The sequence below is a fragment of the Anolis carolinensis genome, chromosome 6, assembly GCF_035594765.1.
Source record: "Anolis carolinensis isolate JA03-04 chromosome 6, rAnoCar3.1.pri, whole genome shotgun sequence".
NCBI classification, from domain to species: Eukaryota; Metazoa; Chordata; class Lepidosauria; order Squamata; family Dactyloidae; genus Anolis; species Anolis carolinensis.
This window is the reverse complement of record NC_085846.1, coordinates 12,078,689-12,101,827: the sequence shown is the minus strand read 5'-3', so window position 1 is coordinate 12,101,827 and position 23,139 is coordinate 12,078,689. Positions and strand designations below refer to the sequence as shown.

Below are 23,139 nucleotides of genomic sequence, written 5' to 3'. Positions count from 1 at the left end.
TGCAGCTCTTATGTGGTGATTAAGTTTTTTTTTTACTTTTAGCACAGACCTCCCATCTGAATCTATCCTTTGATCCCATCTATTCCCCAGATATGAAGTCTTAGAGCCTAATCTAACTGCAAAGCTGGCTTTTCTCTGCAGCAAAAATACTTACAGGTGTTTGCCAGAATGAGTATGGAAAACTAAGGAGATATTTGCCTATTCCAAGGTACAACTGTAGTTTCTTCACAAATTTCATCAAGCAATATCTACCTTCTGTTTACATTCATCACACAGAGCCCAGCCGAGTGAACCAGGTATCCTGTAAAACGTCTCTCTTGCTATGCTGGGATTAGGCATTCAGATTTATACACCTTTGGAAATTTTGTTTAAGAAGAAATTGAGACCTTGATAACTTTCAAAAAATGTCATTTGAGATAGGATCTTCCGTTGAGAATAAAGTTCTCACACAAAGATATCACCCCAAAGAGAAAGAATGAGAGGGCAGGGGGAAATAATCATGCAGTTTTGAAACTACAGTTTCTATTTTGAGTAGGGAAAATATTTGTAATCGAAGAAGCTTACCAGATGTACTAAACTAAGGTTGACTTGCATCAGGCCTCAAACCAAGAAGATGTTAAGCCTCCCTCATCACAAAGTAGCCTCACCACCTCCTGCCTTCTGGTTTCAACTGAAAGTTTTCAGGGCTGACAGTACAATGGCAAAGAGTATTCTGGGCAACAAAGAGATCACTGCATTGCAGATTGCTTTTCTTAAAAAGTGCTTTTATTTTTATATTACAAAATAATTTGAGTCAGGCTGCTTTTCTTTCAATACATTCAATCTCCAAGGCAACTGGAACACTTTGCTCAAAGCTCTGATTTATACAAGTCGTTTTCAAAGTAGTAAAATATTAGATTTTCAGGAACAAGGCTCCTGGGTTCCATTTTCAGGAACAAAGCTCCTGGGTTCCATTTCCTCCATGATTTCCTTACCCAATTCAGTTAAGCACTGCAGACAGTAGTGCACTGAGTAGCTCAATATCACCACCTCCCTTAAAACCATAATTCCATTTAGTCCTTTGGACCTACTTTCAAACCAACCCATCCAAAGTCTGCATTCAGGTTCTGTGAGAAGGGAGCAATGAAATTCATGCAGCTTTGTCTGAATCCTTTTCAGGTTGGCACTGAGATATCCATCCATTCATTGTAAGGGGAGGGGGAGAGATCCAGAAGACCATGATAATAAATAGTCTCATGAAAGGGTGGGGATTTACAATTCCTAAGGCACATACGACATGAGAACACCAAAAGGCAGTACAATACAGCTTGGCAAAAACTGTCTCAATCACAACAGATCCAATATCTGTTAAGAGCTATTGATGGAAGCCAAGGACTCCTTCAAAATCCCAATAAACTAACTCTGGAAGAAGGCATTAGGGTGAGAAAAATCAGATTCAGCTCCCATCTGCCTTCTTCACAGCTGAGTGAAAATGGTAAAGATCTCACTAATCAAGTTCTGAAAAATATTCACCTGGGTGTTTGCTCCCTAATAAAGACCTTCAACATTCCATGTTGAAAGTGATATCACGTGAAAGGGAAATGCGATAAAGAAATATAGCAGGAGAAGAAGTTGCCTGAAGTATTGATAAAAAATTAATACAACAGCCACCATGGTCAGGAAGGGAGATCTGGGTTTGCTCAAGATGAAAAACAGCCTTGAATTAACATGAAGGAAAAAAGATGAAAAATCTTTAAATGAAATGGCCCGAACAGGAAATATCCATTTTCATGCAGATGAAAAAGTCACAGAATGTATTAGGGGAGGAATACACAAGCATCCAATAATGTTACAAACCAGCAAAAATGACCACACACTTAGGAAGGCCAAAAGCTCAGAGGGCAATGGCCTTGCTCTAGATTTTTAGTTACAGGCGGCTCTGGATGTAGGGAAAGGGAAGGAGGGACTTCGTGGCCAATAGAAAGGAGGCAGCCACAGGCAGCATGTGGTTTCACGACTGGAAAAGAGCAGGTGACATCTCCACCAGCCATTGTTCAGTGCAATTGCTCTCTATCAGGGGGCTGCAGTTCCAGAATGGAGATTAAGCCAGAGAGGAAGCCTGGGGAGAAAAAAATCCAGAACTTAAAAAGGCCAGGTTCCGAAAGTGTTTCAACTCAATCAAGGAGCCACATCTAAGCAAATCTCCATCAGTACTATCTAATTTGCATTGTAACTCAATCAACAATTTAAAAAAATCTTCAGTATCCTTACAAAAGGTACCTGAAGACGCCTGACTTGTTTAAGGGATAATCTTTGGCTGTTTGTAACATCAGAAACAGCTAAAATTTATTAAGCCTTACTCTGTAAAGCACAGGAGCAGCGACTCCCCCAGGATCATTTGGGGATCCCAAGGGCTCAAAATGTTTTTCAATGTTTTTGCCTCCATACACGCATGAATTCCCTCAGGAAGCATAATACTCCCATGTCTGTGGTACATTTTAAACCCGGGAGAAGTTTTTTGGGAAAGAAACAGTGACTTCATATTCACTTCCCATTGTAAAATGAGGCCTCTCTTGGGCCTAAAAAGGGGTGCAAATATGAGGCAAAATGTCTCCCAGATCTCATAGAAAGCATCTGGGGGCAAAACAGACACTTTACTTTGTTTTTACTTTGAAGCACACCAGGAATGTGACCCTCAAAACTCTCCTGGAGGGCAAAGTGGACCACTAATTTCAAATAATTATCTACTCTGGTATAGCAGGAGCTGAGAGCTGTTGCAGAATCAGTACAATGCATCCTTTAGTAAAATCTGGATTCCCACTTACACTTCCCCACTGCTTAGGTGAAGCACTTCAGAGGAAAAACTCCACAAACCCCCAGCTTGCCTGGTTACCAGATTTCTACTGAGCCTTCCCCTTAGTGGACTAAGCCTGATCCAGACCTATCTCTTTGCTCCCCCACCCTTCCCTTATCCATACGTACCATCAGGCTCCAACAATGCAGCATGAAGGGAGAGACAACTCTGTAAGCCCCATCTAGCCAACCGCAATCAATACGCCAACGATGGTGATGATGATAGCTAGTGTGATCGTCAGACAGATGGCAATCATGAACTTCTTCTGCAGAGCCACAAAACATAGAACACGCAAACAAAGTGTTAGGACAGGCGGGTGATCTAAGTAGAACTTTTAGCCCTTGCTAGATTTTTTTTTCTTTTTCTGCTAGCTAGTGGGAAGGGGGGGGGGGTGAGAATAAGAAGCTATGGAAACCAATGCAACGCTTTAACCTCTGGAAGTCATGGGCAACACTATTCCCACCAGCATCTGTATTACTCCATCAAGTACTATCCCCATCATCTCAAATATCTCAATGGAATAGAAATGGCATAAAAGTTGTTCCACATTTAGCATAAATTTTCAGGATACTGAGTAACACATTTATATGACACAACTCTCGGCAAACACAATGCAAATAACATCTCTTTCAATCTAAGGAAGAAGCAGTCTGCATCTCATTCCAGTAACTTACTCTGCGAGCTTTCTTCTGGTTCTCCTGGGCCTTTTGGAGATGCACCTGCCCTTTCTTGACATAGTCCCCCGAATCGAGGATATTCTTCTCTATTCTGTCAATCATTTCTCCCTACAAGCAGGGAAAGGGACGGGGTGAAGTTGAGGTAAGGAGAAACTTCTAAGATTAACTGTGGTGGGAGGAATTCACAACTAACTCTGGAGCAAGAACAGAAGGGCCAGGGAAAGAAATGAGGAATAAGAGGCTCCACCACAGGCAGGAAGGAGACAGGGTTGTTGGGTCTGTGTGGGGACATTTGGGTGAAGAGAGACAACAAAATGAAACAAATCATGAACTGAATACAGAATAGGAGAAAACAAAGATTACCCATGCGCAATAGCTCCATAGTAAATATGAGCTTCTTGTATTCTACTGACTCCAATATGGAAGAAGAGTCTCTCCTCCATTACTATTAATAAGAAATGCCAAGGAAATACAGTATACAGAAGTCAGTAGGCAGCTGTAGTAAGTGATACAAGAAGGAGGCTGACCAAAGCTGAGAGTGCATGTACACTGTAGAATTAATGCAGTTTGACACATCTTTTACTGCTATGATGCAATGCTATGAAATCCTGCGATGTGTAGTTTTGTGAGCCACTAATACTCTTTGGCAGAGCAGGCTAAGGCGTCATAAAATTAAGAAAGTCATGATTCCATAGCATTGAGCCTTGATAATCAAAGTGTTGTCAAACTGCTTTCATTTTACAGTGCCAATGCACCCTACACCAGATTCACAAAACACTGACTGGAAAACTTGGCAAAGTATTATAATAAGCAGTTTTCATTATAGATAACCCACATCTTGAAACAATATAAAAAGTAAACAGAGGCTGGGTGGCCATCTGTCAGGAGTACTTTCAATGTGCTTTTTCTGCATGGCAGTAGGTTGGACTAGATGGCCCTCTTCAAACTCTATGATTCTAATTAAATTGATTTTGGGTTGTATCTTGTTTTTCTGTTGTGCATTAATTCTAACATTGTTTCAAGATGAGGATGCACTGTAGATACACCCAGGGATTAAAAAAAAAAGGGGGGGGGGTGTCAAGCTGGCCCTTTCTTATCAATAAGGGAGTGAGGGGAAGCAGTTTTGCATGCAAAAAGTTCTTGGGCTCAATCCCCAGCATTTTCAGGTAAGGCTGGGAAAGACCCTGGCCTGGAAGCCTAGAGATCTGCTATCTATTACAGTATGTAATACTAATCTCAATCGTTCGACCAGGTTCCTATGTTCGTAATCCCCTTTGTCTCGTCCCCCCAAATCATACCTGCAGTTCCACTTCTGTGGCCAAGTACATGAACATTTCATGTAGCTCCTGGATGCTGCGCTCAAGCTTAAGGATCTCACTGTGCCGCGTCTCAATTTCATTCAGGGCCTGCTTTGTCACCTGTGTGTCCTTCATGATCTGTGTGAACAAGAGACAGGAGGTGAAGCATCCCACAACTCATGAATGTCACAACTTCCAAAAGCCCCACACTTTTTGGTACTCACATTGGAGACAAACACCTCCGTCTGGCCACTCTCCAGCATCTGGTCAAGCTCTTCATCTGACACCACCCTGTTGTCCGCTGATGAAGAATCAAGAATATAATCTCAGCATCAAATAGGTCTTATGTTCTCATCACAATTGAGAAATAATCCAGATTCTCTTGCTTTTGGCTTGGTTACAAAAACCCTAATAGTATCAGACCTATCCTGGAATTGAGAGCAGAACCCAAAATATTGATGTCTCTTATTCTAAAGCACCAGTTGCTCCACACTTGTCAAAACAGAACCCATAGCCTGCACGGGAATTTTTTTTTTTTAAACCCATGTTATTCTCTGCTGGCACCATAGTCCCTTTAAAGGCTTGTTGCATGAAAAAGAGGACGAGAAATATGGTCAGCTTTTGTCTATGTGTATGTTTAAGCCTTGTTCATATCATATGTAATAAAAAGGTAAAGGTTTTCCCCTGACGTTAAGTCCAGTCATGTCTGGCTCTGGGGTGTGGTGCTCATCTCCATTTCTAAGCCAAAGAGCCAGCGTTGTCTGTAGACACCTCCAAGGTCATGTGGCTGGCATGACTGCATGGAGTGCCGTTACCTTCCCGCCAGAGCGGTACCTATCGATCTACTCACATTCGCATGTTTTCGAACTGCTAGGCTGGCAGAAGCTGGAGCTAACAGCGGCCGCTCACGCCACTCCCGGGGCTTGAACCTGGGACCTTTCGGTCTGCAGCTCAGTGCTTTAACGCACTTTGCCACCGGGGCTCCTGTCATATGTGATACATTTCCCTTTTTTCCTTCTTTCCTATTATTCTGATTTTGGTAAAAATACTTTAAAATATAATCAAAATGTTTTAAAGAATACTAAAGGAGCTGACCATGTGCACTGACGGTAAGAGCATATGGTCAAGCTACCTCAAAATGTGGTGGTCTCTCCTTCTCTTGAGGTTTTTAAGTAGAGACTAGATGGCCATCTGTCAAGGGTTCTTTGATTACATGTTTTTGCATGGCAGAATGGGGTTGGATTGGATGGCCTTTCAGATCTTTTCCAAACATAGGATTCTAGGAGGGACCCCTTAGAGCTGACCTTACTTCTCTTTCAATACTATCCAAAACTTGTATCCTTTAGTCTTTCAAATTGATTTGGAATTTGGATGGAGCAGCCACATTGATGGGTCTCTCCTGATATTTATTTTCACTGAGACATGAAGACAAACCATCTTCACTTGCAGTTGGAGAAGAATCAGCTCATCAGGAATTTCAGCAATGGCTTGTTTTAAATGATTTTGAATGGCTATGCTATCTAAAAAGAATTGCAAAACCTTCCTCCTTGCCTCTGGCAGTGAAGCCCTGAGACAAGCAGGTCTGTGCAGCTTACCTTCCTGGCTTTCAAGGTCATCCTCCTTCAGAAGACAACAGGCAGCCTCTATCCATCTCCACAGGAAGATGACTTGGCCAGTGTACAAGTACCTGCACGTCACTGAGGCTTTTTATAAAACTGCACATTCAGAGGTGGAGCAAAAAAGTGCTTCCAAGATATGAAAACAGCGAAGGGAGGGGGGATTTAGAGGCAACATTGTACCAAGCTTTTCACACCAGAAATTATTTGAAATTTCTGCAAGGGGGCCTTAGGGAGGTTTCTTTCTGCTGAAATGCAGCCAACCTTAAGATGTCAACTCATTAATTCATGGGATTTGAGATGTTCTACTGAATATATATATATATATATATATATATATATATATATATATCCTCATGCTTTCTTGATTCACACCTCAAACTGTGCTCTCAACAGAGAGGCAACTTTACTTCCCCATATTTGTGCACCACAAAAATGAAACTACTTACAAAAAGGGGGAAATGTGCCAATTATCCTCCTTGGAAACCCTACAAAAGTTTCAGGTTTCCTTGCATTTGGAAACGTTTGCAGCATTCTCTTGTCATTTGTACTCTATTAAAATTTAGAAATTTGAAGAAAGGCAGGAAAACATAGCTAAGCCTAGGCAATGAGTCCACATGCTAAGGACCAATATGCAGCTCAGGTTGTGATGAGCTAACGGCCAATCTTATGCCATGCACCAATATTCCAATATATAGAAAACAGAAAGTCTCACGCAGATAGAATTAGCAAGAATTAGAGAGGCAAACTCAGAAAACATCAAGAATCTAGGAACTGCTGTAAGCATATTCTCAGTTTTGTTTCTCACCAGAGAGTGTGGATAGGATGGTAGCTCCCAGAGTCCAGTACTTACACTATTGTTTTGGTTTTTTAAAAAGAAAAAGAAAACTCAAAGTAGAACATTACTATTTTCTACTTTGTGAAAAATCGGATTTTACTGCTTATTATGCAAATGAAATTATTTTGCAAATTGTTTTCAGTTTCTGCAAGTCATGGAGATAAATATGTCAAAAAAATAACTGGAAGCCCTGAAAGCCACCACAAATAGCTTACATTTTCCAATTTCATTCATAGTATTAGAAATTTGTGTTATTAAAAAACTCCAGATAGTTCTGCCAAATGTCCAGTATGATGTGAGAGAGGCAAGGACCAAATGGGTCCCAGAGAGCATATTTAAACACAATATTATGTGTAATTCTATACAGCTACCTCCAAATTGTAGCACTGTGGCTAAGTTAATAGGATTACGGTGGGTCCTAGACACTCACTTATCTGCAGTTGTCGCTTGATGCGCTCCAGATTCCGGTCCCGGTACTCAGATTGTATGGAGTTGCACTTATTGATTAGATCCAAGAACTGCTGAGATAGGATGCCATGCTGAAATAAAGATGGAAAGAAGGGGTTAAGAAAATCTCTCCTGATTTCTTCCCAGACCTCTATGAAACTAGTTGGCAAGACTGCCTCTCACCTGGGTTCTCTTCATGCGGGTGTTGACAGAGTTTCTGTTCTCATCTTCCTCGTCTTTCTTAGGTTCAATTTCTACATTTTAATTTTTAAAAAGATATAATTAAATTTCTCTCCTAGACAAGGAGACAGAAACCACTAAGCACCCCTCTCTAAGATGCGGGCAGAAAAAAAGAGGTCTGATAGGCATCCCCTTCTCTTTATGTACACTAAAGTCACATCCTTCACCCACACTCACTCTTTAGACGGGTTCGGATGTCTTTTGACAATTCCTTGATCTCATCACGAAGTGTTTGTAGGCTTTGTTTCATGCCTGGAAAAGAAGGAGGGCAAAAATTTAACAACTGTTACTGGGATGAAAGAGGATTAGATGACTTTTGCATGGACTAACTTAACAAAATGCACATGTGTATTTATATGCATGTATGTGCTTCTTTCCCACAAACATGTTCTGCAAACCATATGGTGAGGTAATGATGGTTGTTTGCCCTTCTATCAAGTGACAAAATTTGCTCCTTTCCTAGAATCCACTGGCCTAGTCGCAGCATTTATTTCTGCATAAAAATAGGTCAGTTCTACCCAATTATCTTGTCTCAAACCTAGGGTGCATTTACACTGTAAGTAATGCAATTTGACACCACTTTAATTGCTATGGTTCCATGCTATGGAATTCAGGGTTGTTTTTATTTGCCAAAAAGTGCTAGTGCCTTATCAAACCAAACTCCCAGGATTCCATAGCACCAAGGCATGGCAGTAAAGTGTTGTTAACCTGCATTAATTCCATGTTGTATGCACCATTAATCACCTTCCACCTAAACTGCTGCAACATCTCCTCCCTAGTATCTCAGGAAATCTCTTCAAAAGTCCATTGTCAAAATTATGCATCTGCTGTTCTAAAGAAGTAGATGTCTGATTTTAGATTCTTTCCCTATCTTCCAAGTTGCTTTCATATGCAGCACAAGCACCTGGTTTTCACTTTTCAAGATATTTATAGCCTTGACTCATTCTCCTTTAATGTTGCTTGTGGTATTCCAACCAGAATGACCTCCACTTCTCAACTTCCACCCTCATTTGATTGAAGATATCTTGTTTTCTTAGATGATGCCATATATTTTCCCTTGCTGGCCCCTTTCTGTGAGCCTCCTTTCCAGAATATGTACACTGAATCTTATCTCCCTGGCCCCTTCAAATTCTTCTCTAAAGCTCACAATTTCCTATATAGTCTGTACCTGTCACTTCAACTCTTGATTCCTACTTGAACTACACTTTTAACATGTAGACCAATACGTCTCTATTCTTATCTCCTCATCTTTAGCGTATTTACATCACCTGTGTTGCCATGTCCATTAATGGCAAGTATCACTTGGTACAGCCCAGGGTCTGATCTGAAGGAACATAATATTGCCAACTTGCCGAAGTTGGTCTTGGACTGCTCAGTATATGGATGGGGAACTACGTGGGAATTTTGCATACACCACTTTAGCATTTTCAGAAAATATAAAGAATAAAACAAGAATGGACTCTGCAGCCCTAGCATCAAAGTAATTCTAATTCTGCACTGTTATTACAACATTTAAGTACCACTTAACTCTGCCCTAAAATCTCACTCTTCCCCAAGCCATCTCTGTCCACTACCTTCTGAAGATCTTTATAAGGTCTTAAACCTACACAAGTTAGCCGGCATTCCCCCCCCCCCCCCGCCCCCCGATGTGCAATGGGAAGTTGCTGCTAACTGTGAGAGAAATAAGGTCGAACATTGAGAAAGCCATTCACTGCATGACTATCAGCCTCCTCCCAGTAGACTCAAATCAAGGAAAAGCTTCATGAGAACCACCACTCCTCTTGATGTTCCTCCAGCAATAGCAAGAGTATCCCTCTGGGCAGCTAAACCAGGCAATTCCAACTGGATGGCCTCCCATGAGGGTCTTCCTTCAGGGGCAAACCAAGAACGGGCAACTTGGAAGTCCCTAAATAGATTCAGAAGCAGAGTGGGAAGATCAATAGACAACTTGGCAAGATGGCACTACCTGGAGGAACCCTCCACCTTGTGTGACTGTGGAGCAGAACAAACAACTCCGCATATGTATGCTTGCCCACAATGTCCTGCTTCCTGTACTGAGAAGGAGTTGTTTAAAGCTACGGACAATGCAGTTACTGTTGCCCGCTTTTGGTCTAAAACTATTTAGCTGCTTGTGATTCCTTTATTTCATCACTTTTAAACTTATTTATTATGCAATGCTTTTGACACGAAATATATAAATTTGACATAAAATAAATAAGATCACGGTCTCCACTGTTTTATTAATCAGACATCTCCATTTACATTAACTTACTATCTTCTGGGAGCGGCGTGGCCAAAATTGTGGTCTGCTTTTTCTCTAGCTCTTTCACTTTATTTTCCAGAGTCCTTAAGGCTTCACGAATGCCACGTGTCTGAAAAGGAGACGGGTAAGTCAGAAATCTATCATCTTAATCCTCACTTTGAATTTCTAAGGATTTTTCAATTATATAGTGATAATCTTTTCTTCTTCTCTTCCAAAGTTCTCTTTTTGAGAGTGGCCATCCATTGCATCCCCAGATAAAAATGCACTAAACACACTTGCTTTCTATTGCTGGAGGTGCTGAGACTACTGCAACGAAGAAATGTACCAGCTAAGAGTTTTCTCTGCTTTTGGAAAGCCATACTTCTTTCACTGCTAATGATGAAAAACTATCATCACAGCAACATGTCTAAACTAAATTATGTCATGAACAAAAACAAAATCTGTCTGTTTCAAAAAACTCCAAAAGCAGGTCAGACGATTCACCCCTCCCACTCATACACTACTCAAGTGCAGTATGTATTATTAAAACATAGTCAAAACTAAAACTGCACCGTAAGTAAAAGCATAATATCTAATTACTGCAAGACTAATTTTGGATAGGATATTATTATTAAAATGAAGGAAAAAACAAACTTTTTTTTCTTGGTACTTGAAAGGTAACAAGTGAACTCCAGGAAAAAATCATAGGCAAGAACGTTTGACAGCCAAGGAACAAATAAGGCTCTTTCTACCTGCCTATGCTTCTTGCAGTTTCAGTGTAGATCAGATAATTGTATCTCATGATAACAGGATAAGAGAAAAAGACAAAGGTCACTGAGGAATTTGAGGAATAGGCAAAAGTAAATCCTGTTATACTGGTGGTCATACACAACACATACACAGAAACACAGAAAACAAGAGCGCAGTCAACTTCTCAAATGTTCAGAAAAGTCACAGTACCGTCTGGAAGAATTCATCAGTAGGATCCAAAAGGTCATTGGATTTCCCTGATCCTCGTGTGACCAAAGCCTCAAGCTCGGCATTTTCACTGTCCGAATCATCACCCTTCTGTGAATGAGATATTTGGAAGGAGATCAGATGCGCTCATACCAACATGTACTGTTCACATATAGCCATAGAGCAGGAAAGGATAGAAAGAAATAAACCGTTCCTCTTATTTGCATCACCTTACAAACACATTTATTCTGTTCTTTAACTTAAGAGAATTTCTTAAGCAACTATCAAAGAACCGTAGAGTTGATGAAGTTTGACGCCACTTTAACTGCCATGACTCAATACTATGGAGTCACGAGAGTTGAGGTCTTATCAGACACCAGCACTATCTGGCAGAGAAGGCTAAAACCCTAAAACTACAACTGCCACGATTCCATATTGAATGAATTCTAGTGTATATGAACCCCTAGTCTTCTTTCTTGTACAGTATAAGCAGAGGAAACATCTTACTAGAAAGTCAAGCACAAAAAAGGACCAAAGTGTTGGTGAATCATGACTACATTTTCATCTGAACACGTGAAAGCTTGGTATGTATACTTAGTAACAGGATCTGTGGTGGATAACTGGTAATCTCTGGTTGTAATAATGTGACGTATCACTCAACAAAGCTGTAGACCTACAAGATTTTCTGGTAGGCGAACTGCCACCCATCATTTTCTGTGGAAGTCATCTTGGCTGATCATGCTGTCTTAGTACATTAAAAAATGAGACATTAAGTTATTTACACATATTTGGTTCTATACAAAAATAAGAGCGAAATCTCCAAAACCGGGCAATGAGATGTCCTTCCTTAGAGGATCTTCTTCTCTCATATCTTAATTCAACATAAGCTATATTGCTACCATATTGAAAAACAGTAGCAATAATACAATGAATCTGAGAGATCTGTGATGAAGATCTTAAAGAAAGGTAAGGTTTGGGTGGGAAACCAATCTCCTATATACGTTGGCCATCTATGTCCAGTAGGGTATTTTGGGATATAACTTTGGTTTAGAAGATGGTTAGAACATGATTTATGAGGACTACATACATGGAACTTAAATATAGAAAACACAATTCATGTATTTTGTGTACTTCGTTGCAGTTTGTACCAGCCATGAGAGTATGAAATGCATCTTTTGGATACAGATAAGGGAAAGCGAATACTCTTGGAAGCTGCATTGTTTGTGTTTTGCTCTAACATTGACACTAGCATAATTATAATAAAAGAATTCATTCTTAATGATGGGTGCAGCTACAAATCAGTACAACCCTGAAGTGCGCCAGTCTTCCTCCATTGTTGCTGTTATGATCATTAAATTAGTTTTGGTCAAAGTACACCAGGTGGCTTATCTAAAACTATGCAATCAAATGAAATATCAATATCCTGTCCAAACAAAAAGCCAAAAGTAATCAATCGCACCCAGAAACCAGCAGCAGTTTTAAAAGTTGAATTTTGTGCTGAATCCAATTTCTGCTGTTACCTTTAAGCAGAATTTACTCTAAACTAGGGTTTGAAACCAAAATTTGAGTTTGCACCCATAATTAAGAAGGAACTCTTTTGCTGTAATTAGGTTTGGTAGTGATGTTGGTGTAAGACTACAATTCAAGACTGGTCAGGCAGGAAAGTTCTTGTGAGTGTTCAAATAATACTATGCCCCCTTATAATCCCATGAACATATGTAAAATATTGGGAACACAAATCTTCTGGCTCTTTGTTTAGAGCAGTGGTTTCCAACCTTTTTTGACCATGTTCCACCTAAGCATCTCTAAAAGCCCGATCTCCCCCCTGCCCCGTGACATATAATACTTAATATTCAGAAAATGAACTCTTTAAATGGACGAAGTCTAAAAGGCCATTAACTGATACTAAACAATCTTCCAAAGAACATGGCATCCATGAAAGAAAAATAAAAGGACAGTTGTAATACTGAAAAAGAAATAACTAAGAAATTGTTTTAAAATAATTAAAGATAAAGTAATGAAATAGAGCAACTATCACGTGGGCAGTAGTAATATTCAAAGCACAACTGATTTGAGTAATCTGCATCGAAGTCAGGGTAACTTAAGTGTCCAACTTCATTGTCTTTGGTGAGTATATCTTGTTACCAGACGTTAAATTTCTTGCGGCTGATAGTAATTTTATTTTTATTTGTTTTCATACAAAAATATTGCCTATGAAAGTAATTGTACTTTGGATCTTTTTTTCACAGATTTCATTCCACATTCATATGCAGAACAAAAAAGACATGTTAATATATTGTGTATAGTTTGTAATGTTAAAAGAACAGTGATAGGAGTGGTGTGTTTGGGATGAAAGTGGACTCCCGTTTCTGGGCCCATGTACTGTCCAGTTACCTCTATGCTCCACTCCTCCCTCTCGCCATTCTGATTTTAATTTTTAAAATGTGTATGTCACAAAATATATTTATATACTGTATATGAGGCCCCTAGAACAATAAGAAATGCAAAAAAAAAAAAACCTGTTAGTAACTCATTCCCACATTGGGAACCAGAGTTTAGACTCTTGGGATACAATTCTCACTTTGGTGTATGAGGTCCTGGGTCCAAACCCCAGAGTTCAGCCGCTTCGTCAAACTACAACTCCCAGGCTCCCATAGCATGGAGCCATGGTAGTACAAAGCGCATTTACTCTTATAGTATTTGAAAATTGCAGAGACAATTCCACAGAGGATTCCAGGGATTGCCACAGCACCTGGAAGCCTAATTCAATTGTGGCTTAAACTTTCAATGGCCACCTGCCTGCCTTTATCAGAATGCATCTATAATAGGTGGTAAAAACATTAGTACTGTTTCATTACAGCTACAAGCCGTAGCCTGATAACATTTAACCACAGACAATGATTCATTCAAATTAGAACTGGAAGGACTTAAGTGGAGCATAGATGTGCCAGTTCCTTCCTTAGTTCCTTCCGTCATGACACCTGAAACTGTGGTTATTAGCGAATCCTATAATTTGACAATATTTGGGTAGGAAGCATATCATAGGGCCTTGGGATAGGTCCTGTATCCCAGGACCTGATATCAGGTTTTCTGCTTTAAGATGGATTATATGAGTCCACACTGCCAGATAATTTGGGATAAACAGAAAACCTGGGATCAGATCCTGGGATATAGGGCCTGTCTGGAAAGGTCCATCAACTCACAATGGAGGAGCGAGAAGGGCCCACAAACACTTCCAGTGAGAATATACTTTGGAGTGTTATATGGGAAGTTGTGGATATCGATTCTGTGAAGATGAGGGTCGTACCCTATTTTGTAGTTTGTGTCCAGGAGCCGCAGTGGCACAATAGGTTAAACCCTGGTGCTGGCTGAACTGATGGCCTGAAGGTTGGGTTGCTGACGTGAAGGGGGCCAGTTTGCATCTGTGAGATGGGGTGAGCTCTCGTCTATCAGCTCTAGCTTGCGGGGACATGAGAGAAGCCTCCCAGCAGGATGGTAACATATCTGGGCATCCTCTGGGCAAAGTCTCTGTAGACGGCCAATTCTCTCACACCAGAAGCAACTGGCAGTATGTTTTCAAATTGCTTCTGGCACGATTTTTTAAATGATCTGAGGATTGTAAAGTTCTCAAGACGAAAATATAAATAATGGGAATATCGATATCAATGGAATAAACAGTATTATTTGTGTAGCATGACAAAGCTCATATTTGTGAGGGCATCCAAACCACCCTCTCCGTCCCCTCCCCCCTCCCCCCCCCCCCCCCCCCCCCCGCGGATCCATCCACTTTTATTGAGAGGCCCTGAGCAAACAGTTTATTATTATTATTATTATTATTATTATTATTACTACTACTTCTTCTCAGATTCCTGCTCAGCAGCTTCTTTGGCCTGTTTGGCCCGGATGGCGAAGAGCTGTGCACTGGCCCTGGCCATGCACAGGCTGGCGAAGGCCTTGAAGTTCTTTTCCTCCTCGGTGATGACCCAGGCCTTCTCTTTGTGGACATTCCTGATGGGCATAACTAGTCTGGAGAGCTAGGTGGCTATCTTGTGGAACTGTCTTCTTTCTTAGGCATAGAAGGCTTCCTAAGGAACAGGATGACCTTGGAGCGGTACTCCTTCTGCCACTGGACATTAGCCTGCAGGGCCTCTGTGGAGCTGTTGTGGTGACGGGGCTCCACCATGATCCCAGCTGTCTGGGCAAACTTCTTGTTGATGCCGGTCATCCTCAGCTCCTCCAAGCTGAATCCTTTACCAGCCTGGACTTTGGTATGATACTGGACGGTGGGGCACCTCATGATGATGATTGATGATGATGATGATGATGATGATAATAATAATAATAATACAAAGTTCTGGAACACAACACAGCAGACATCACAGTTGTGGAAAAGAAAAAAGGTTTGGATCATTTATGTTGCCATCCCAGGTGACAGTTGCATTGACGAAAAACAACAGGAAAAACTCAGCCGCTATCAGGACCTCAAGATTGAACTTCAAAGACTCTGGCAGAAACCAGTACAGGTGGTCCCGGTGGTGATTCGCACATTGGGTGCCATGGCAAAAGATCTCAGCCGGCATTTGGAAACAATAGACACTAACAAAATTACGATCTGCCAACTGCAAAAGGCCACCCTACTGGGATCTGCGCATATCATCCAAAAATACATCACACAGTCCTAGACACTTGGGAAGTGTTCGACTTGTAATTTTGTGATACGAAATCCAACATATCTATCTTGTTTGCTGTGTCATACAATATAATACTTTATTTTTATACCCCGCCTCCATCTCCCCGAAGGGACTCGGGGCAGCTTACATGGGGCTACGCCCGGGTAAAACAGCAAACCAAAATAAAATGACATCAGAAAATACAAACACAAAAATTAAATTAACACTCTAAACATGATAAAATATAAAATGATAATCATAGTAAAAACATAAATTTGGCACCCAAGTAGAGGGGATAAGACGAACTGGGTAAAGTGCAACGAGTGAATATTGTAAACAAGATAGTTGATTAAGTGCTATCATCAATTGGAGAAAAAGCGTGTGACTATAATAAACAGATAGGGCAAGATAAAGTGCAACAGATGAGTAAATGGTCGTAGATACAAGGTCTATCATGGGGATGGGGAATTCACACTCCAAAAACCTGTTGGAAGAGCCAAGTTTTTAGGTTCTTCCTAAATACTGTCCTGGTGGGGGCTTGCCTAGTCTCCCTGAGGAGCAAGTTCAAGAGGCGGGGGGCCACCACGGAGAAGGCCCTCTCCCTCATCCCCCATCCCCACCAACCGCGCTTGTGACGGAGGCGGAAGCAAGAGGAGAGCCTCCCCCAATGAATGAAGAGATCGTGCAGGTTCATAGGAGAAGATACGGTCACGAAGGGTGTGATTGGTCCAGATACTAGATGGGGAGCGATCTGATGGGCCTTTGCCTGTCATGCCTTCCTTCTGAGGATCTTCCTGGCCAGCTGGTTAAACCAAGTGGCCACCCGTTTTTGCCAGACTTTGTGGAAGTGGGGCTTCAATATCATGCCATTTCAGCTGGGCACCATGGTTGTTTACGTCCCTCCTGGGAGGGAAAATGTCATCTGGGGAAAAAAAAGACTGGCCACCCTCTCCATTTGTTGCTCAACCGAAATACATTCATCTAATACAGGAATGGGCCAACTTGGGCTCTCCAGGTGTTTTGGACTTCACCTCCCACAATTCCTCAGCCTCAATCCCCTTCCTTTTTAATCTTAGGCAACATAAGAGGCCCAATGGTACAGCAGATTAAACCGCTGAGTTACTGAACTTGCTGACTGAAAGATCGGCGGTTTGACACTGAGTGAGTTCCCGGTGTTAGCCCCAGCTTCTGCCAACCTAGCAGTTCAAAAATATGGAAATGTGAGTAGATCAATAGGCACTGCTCTGGCGGGAAGGTAACGGCGCTCCATGCAGTCATACCAGCCACATGACCTTGGAAGGTCCTGTGGCCTAGAAATGGAGATGAGCACCAATCCCCAGAGTCGGACACAACTAGACTTAATGTCAGGGGAAGCCCTTTACCCTTTACCTAACATGGGAATTGTAGTTTTAACAAGGCCTTCAGCCAAAGAGTTGTCGGGTGCCTCAGCAAAACTACAACTCACAGTACTCCACAGCGTTGAGCTATGAAAGTGGAACTGGTGTCAAACTGCATCCATTATACAATGTATATGCATCTTGTTATCTCCATTTTTGTGGCTGCATTTCAGCTCAAGACTAAATAGATGCAGATAGATATAGGTATATATCATTTGTATTTTTTTTAATTTAGGCTACTTTTGGGGTTTGAACTTTGTTATGTATTAAAAGGGGGGAGCGAGAGTATTGCAATGGAAATAAGGGTCGAAAGAGAGAGAAAAGAACAGAACAGGCCCCTTTCTCAACGGAGGGAGTGTGAGAGGAACAGCCGACGAAGCAGAAATATAGAGGGGGAAGGGGGGGTGAAAAGAAGAGCGGAACCCTCGCGTGCCACCAAGATAGGCGGGGCCTCAACGACCGTTGTGGGCGTGGCCAGGCGCGCGGGAATAGAGGGTGCGCGTGCGGATTGCGGGGGGGGGGATGCTGTACTCCTTACCTCTCTGAGCTCGTGCGTTCGGTCCCTCATCTTTCCTTTTTTTTTCACAACTCTGTGAGGAAGCGGATGGGGGAGGGGGAAAATGAAAGGGAGAGGAAAGACTGCGCATGCTCGGGCTCTCTTTGGCGTTCCTCGCTCCGCCCTTCTCACGGACAGGCTAAAGCAGTGACATATATCCGTAGTGCGCAGGCGCCGTTCCATTTTCGCCTTTTTACCCTCATTCCTCGCAGTCGGCTGAAAGATGAGGTGAGACCCGGAAGCGTTAAAGACTTCAAAGCCACTAACGGTGGCTAATACGGAAACTATCCTCACCCAAGTTTTTTTTTCACCACCTTTCACATTAAGAAATGGATTCAACGGGGTAATTATTTTAGGGTTTAAAAACAGGAAGTGACGTCAATCATATACATTGAAAGCTCATTTGCAATATGTCCGCTGCCGGATGTCGTGTGTCCACCGGATGTCTTTTTTTAAAAAAAATCCATGGATAATAAGCAACTTAGGACAGGCATGGGCAAACTTGGGCCCTCCAGGTGTTTTGGACTTTAACTCCCACCATTCCTAACAGCGGCTGAGGGGGAAAAGGAAAGGGCCTGAGGCTGTTAGGAATGGTGGGAATTGAAGTCCAAAACACCTGGAGGGCCCAAGTTTGCCCATGCCTGATAGGAGGATCCAATAACTAAGGGTTGGGTTGTGCATTTTCCAGGCTGTATGGCCGTGTTCCAGAAGCATTCTCTCCTGACGTTTCGCCCACATCTATGGAAGGCATCCTCAGAGGTTGTGAGGTATATCGGAAAACTAAGGAAGGGAGGTTTATATCTGTGGAAGGTCCAGGTGAACTTAGTCCTCCAAGGTGAACTAAACCACCTGAACTGGGCTCTACAGGACAAAGGATGCTCCACCACAAACATCAGAAGAGCTGCAAGGCCAAGAACAAGCCACGAGAGTAAAGACAAAGATCCACCCAGAGGAAAAGTGTTCTTACCATACATCAAGGGAACCACTGACTGCACAGGGAAGCTGATGAAGAAACAACCTGCAAACTTATAGACCCGCTAAGAAAATCCAACAAATGCTATGTTCAGTGAAGGACAAGAGGGATCTTCTCACCTCTACAGGAGTCTACCATATACCATGCAGTTGTGGACAAGTCTACATAGGGACCACCAAACGGAGCGCCCAAACACGAATCAAGGAGCATGAAAGGCACTGCAGACTTAACCAAAGAAGTCAGCCATAGCAGATCCATTGTACCAACCTGGACACAGCATATTATTTGAGAACACAGAAATGCTGGACCAGTCTAACAACCATCATGTCAGACTACACAGAGAAGCCATTGAAATCCACAAATTTCGACAATTCCAACAGAAAAGAGGAAACCATGAAAATGAACCAAATCTGGCTACCAGTATTAAAAAAACTCTAAAATCAAAATAGTAAATAAAGAACAACACTCTGAAAACAGAGGAATTACAGACATGAATCAATCAGGGGCAGCTAACACCTCCCAAGAAAGGATTCCCCCAAGTAGGAATGAAGCTTGCAAGGGCATTAATGCTGATCAAGATGATTAATTACAACATTTACACTGGCCTCCTGCAGAAATGAATTCTTTCTCCCACCCTGGACCTTCTTCAATCACACAGTCGTTTCCGACTCTTTGTGACCTTATGGACCAGTCCATGCCAGAGCTCCCTGTCGGCCGTTGCCGCCCCCAGCTCCTTCAAGGTGGAGCCAGTCACTTCAAGGATATCATCCATCCATCTTGCCTTTGGTCAGTCTCTCTTCCTCTTTCCTTCCATTTTCCCCAGCATCATGACCTTTTCCAAGCTTTCCTGTCTTCTCATGATGTGGCCAAAATACTTCATCTTTGCCTCTAATATCCTTCCCTCCAGTGAGCAGCTGGGCATTATTTCCTGGAGGATGGACTGGGTGCAGTCCAAGGCACTCTTAGGATTTTCCTCCAGCACCAAAGTTCAAAAGCATCTATCTTCCTTCGCTCAGCCTTCCTTATGGTCCAGCTCTCGCATCCATAGGTTACTATGGGGAATACCATTGCTTTGACTATGCGGACCTTCGTTGCCAGTAAGATGTCTCTGCTTTCCACTATTTTGTCAAGGTTGGCCATTGCTCTCCTCCCAAGAAGTAGACGTCTTCTGATTTCCTGGTTGGAGTCTGCTTCTGCAGTGATCTTCGTGCCTAGAAATATAAAGTCTGTCACTGCCTCCACGTTTTCTCCCTCTTGTTTGCCAGTTATCTATCTGGTTGCCATAATCTTGGTTTTGTTGATGTTTAACTGCAGCCCAGCTTTTGCACTTTCTTCTGGGCCTTCTACAGATATATAAACCTCCCTTGCTTAGTTTTCCAATATACCTCACAACCTCTGAGGATGCCTGCCATAGATATGGTCAAATGTCAGGAGAGAATGGTTCTGGAACATGGCCGTACAGCCTGGAAAATGCACAACAACCCAGTGACTGCGGCCATGAAAGCCTTCGACAACACAACTAAGGGTTGTTTTTTTAAAATATAGTTGATCTTAGAAAAGTCACAAAATTGACCCACTCAAGACATTGGGCACATCAAAAGCATCAAGTTTGCCAACGGCGCTGTCCTCCAACGCCACACCAATGTCTTGGAGAGGTGGTGACAGCATTTCTATATCAGTTTGAATGAAGAGTTCTTGCTGGATAAGTTCCACTTATCCAGTCTGCGGCTATCATAGAGGGACCTGTCCCACAAATTACATTGGACAAAGTCAAACAAGCTGTCGCAAAAATGAAGTCAAATAATTCTACAGGTCCAGGTAACTTGCCTGCCACAATAGTCCACACTCTTCTTACATTCTGAATAGATTACTACAATACACTTTACATGGGGTTGCCTTTGAAGACTGTTTGGAAGCTTCAAGAAATGCAATGGGTGGCAGCCAGATTTCTAACTGGGGCGGCTTAGAGGGAGCATATAGCATATGCGTCAACTCCACTGGCTGCCAGTCTGCTACCAAGCACAATTCAACATGCTGGCTTTGGTCTATAAATCCCTCAACAGTTCAGGTCCAGCTTACCTATCTGAATGTATCTCCCTTTATGAGCCAATTAGAACACTAAGATCAGCTGGGGAGGTTCTGTTTGGTCCCACCACAGTCGCAGGTGCAATTGGCAGGGACAAGAGACTGGGCCCCTCAAGTGTGGAATTTCCTCCCCAGTGAGATTAGATCGGCCCTCTCCCCCCTGGTATTTAGGAAGCAATTATAAACCTGGCTGTGGAGGCAAGCATTAGGTGGCTGACAACAACAGCATAACGGATGACAATCTCAGGATCAGTGCAATTTTAAATTATTTTCATGATGTTTTATAGTTTTAATGGTCTAATTTATGATGATAGGCCACTGTTTTAGATGTGTAATGTACTGTTTTTATTATGTGTGAGGCATTGAATTTTGCTATTTATTTGATGTGAACTTCTTTGAGTCCCCCCAAGGGTGAGAAATTATGTATTTATTTATTAATTACAATAACAGTATAACCTAATATTATAAAACTATAAAACACATACATATGAATTATAAATAATCTTTCAGATGATTAAAACATATCAAAGGTCTAGCACCAACTTTATAAACATTGGATCAACTGCTTTCGCCATTCTTATACAGGTTCCGTCATACTTATGGATCGTATGAGAAAAGCAGTAAATAAATGCAATAAATAAATAAATAAATAAATGTTTGGAAGCTGTTGGGAGACTGAGTTTAGGTTCTGGAACTTCTAGTAATAAAAGCCACTCACAATGCAGAGACACCGGAAACTTAACTTTATTTTCCCTTTTACCAAACTATAAGAAAGACACTTCTGCCGAAGCAAGCATAATGGTGGGTTATATAGTCTCCTGCCTGCACATCCCTCATTCCATGTCAGGTTGAGCGATTCAGCCTTTTTCACACGTCTGGAGTTGGCATCCTGACACCAAGGCTGTGAGTGGCCTACTGAGCATTTCAACAGGATCATCACTGAGGGCAAGACGGGGGTTCTGTGACTAAAACCGTGCTGAATATGGAAGTTGCAGGTGCCAGGTCACACAGCAGACCTAAAATGCGCTGGCCTGACTGTTTGAAATGCGACATGGCTGAATTAAGATTCACAATGAGAAATGCGACCAATAAGAACAAGTGGAGAACAAAGTAGCAAACAAGCGGACCCTGCGAATTTGTGGGACAAATGCTAGGAAGAAGAATAACAGGTACCCTTTGGCCTTTGAAACCAATTTTTATCAGAAAAGCCAAAGGCAACACTAATTGCCCAAAGGAAAATCCCATAATATTTTGCAAGAATGCTATTAGCAGGGCAACTCTCCCCAGTCAACAATCACTTCCACCTGTCTTCCAAAAAAGATTACAGTCTTATTTCCCCCTCAATACACTATTGTCTTCATGGTAACTTTCAAGGTTTCTCTTTTTACCCTGACAGTAATGACAGTTGGGGCAAGATTTATCATTGATATTGCTGTTAATTCCTTTAGGGATGCTCTTATTATCTACTTTTATCTAGTTATAGTATTGCTATTTATATTTATCACAGAGACCACAAGGCTATCCGGTCCAACTCCATTCTGCCATGCTGGAACACACAATCAAATCACTTACAACAAATGACCAAACAGCTTCAGCTTAAAAACCTCCAGAGAATGAGACTCTATCACACTCCAAGGTAACAGCATATGCCACTGTGGAACAGCCAATAATAATAATAATAATAATAATAATAATAATAATAATTTTATTTCTTACCTCGCTGCAGCTCATGGCGGGTTACAACACAATTACCAATATTGAGGTAAAATCTCTTTTCCTGTAGTTTGAATGCATTGCTCTGTGCCCTAGCCCTAGTGTTGTCAAGCCATGATGACCTCCCCTCCAAAAGATCTGTAGTTCACCTAGGGTTCCTCAATAAATATATTATTTTTTATTTTTTTAAATAATTTTTAAAGCTTTCATTATTTTGAAGCACTGGAGATTGGAAATTTACGATGTTTCTATCCCACGTTTCTTTACCCTGTAGGGGACTCAAGGTGAACGGACCAGTGGCAGTCCCCCCCCCCCCCCAAAAAAGACTTTGTTTGAACTGTTTAATAAATTGTATCTACTTTCCTTGACTTTTTGTGTGACTTGTATCTTTCCATGTATTGTATCTTTTATCTAAAATGTATAAAATTCTTTATAAAATGTAACAAGATACAGTCAAGAGACAGTCAGCTCTCCATAACCTGCTAGAGTATTTTCATGAGAACAAGGGGGTTTGGGCAAATCCCTCTGGCTGTTTCCCAAGCCAGGTATTCATGAAGATCCATTGTTTATATATTCAGATATATAGTTTTCAACAGA

The 23,139-nt window shown here is 41.7% G+C and overlaps 1 protein-coding gene and 1 pseudogene across 1 annotated transcript; both read right to left on the bottom strand.

The window, feature by feature from the left end:
• Positions 1-743: 743 nt before the first annotated feature.
• On the bottom strand, positions 744-17,883 carry stx4 (syntaxin 4). The gene is made up of 11 exons (XM_016995414.2): positions 17,754-17,883; positions 11,152-11,259; positions 10,222-10,321; positions 8,127-8,201; positions 7,893-7,963; positions 7,693-7,801; positions 5,033-5,109; positions 4,809-4,946; positions 3,508-3,618; positions 2,962-3,098; positions 744-2,098 (listed from the first exon to the last, which is right to left on the bottom strand). Exons 1-10 carry the CDS (start codon positions 17,781-17,783, stop codon positions 3,015-3,017), a joined length of 903 nt encoding a protein of 300 aa, XP_016850903.2. The 5' UTR covers positions 17,784-17,883; the 3' UTR covers positions 744-2,098; positions 2,962-3,014.
• On the bottom strand, positions 14,924-17,731 carry LOC100556260 (large ribosomal subunit protein eL13-like; annotated as a pseudogene).
• Positions 17,884-23,139: the final 5,256 nt, after the last annotated feature.

Coding starts and splice junctions, on each gene's coding strand:
- stx4 (XM_016995414.2), bottom strand. CDS start 17,783: ATGAGGGACCGAACGCACGAGCTCAGAGAG. Junction 8,202..10,221: donor CACGCCGCTCCCAGAAGATA/GTAAGTTAATGT, acceptor CTTCTTTTCCAG/GCATGAAACAAAGCCTACAA. Junction 3,619..4,808: donor CCACAGAAGTGGAACTGCAG/GTATGATTTGGG, acceptor CCCTGCTTGTAG/GGAGAAATGATTGACAGAAT.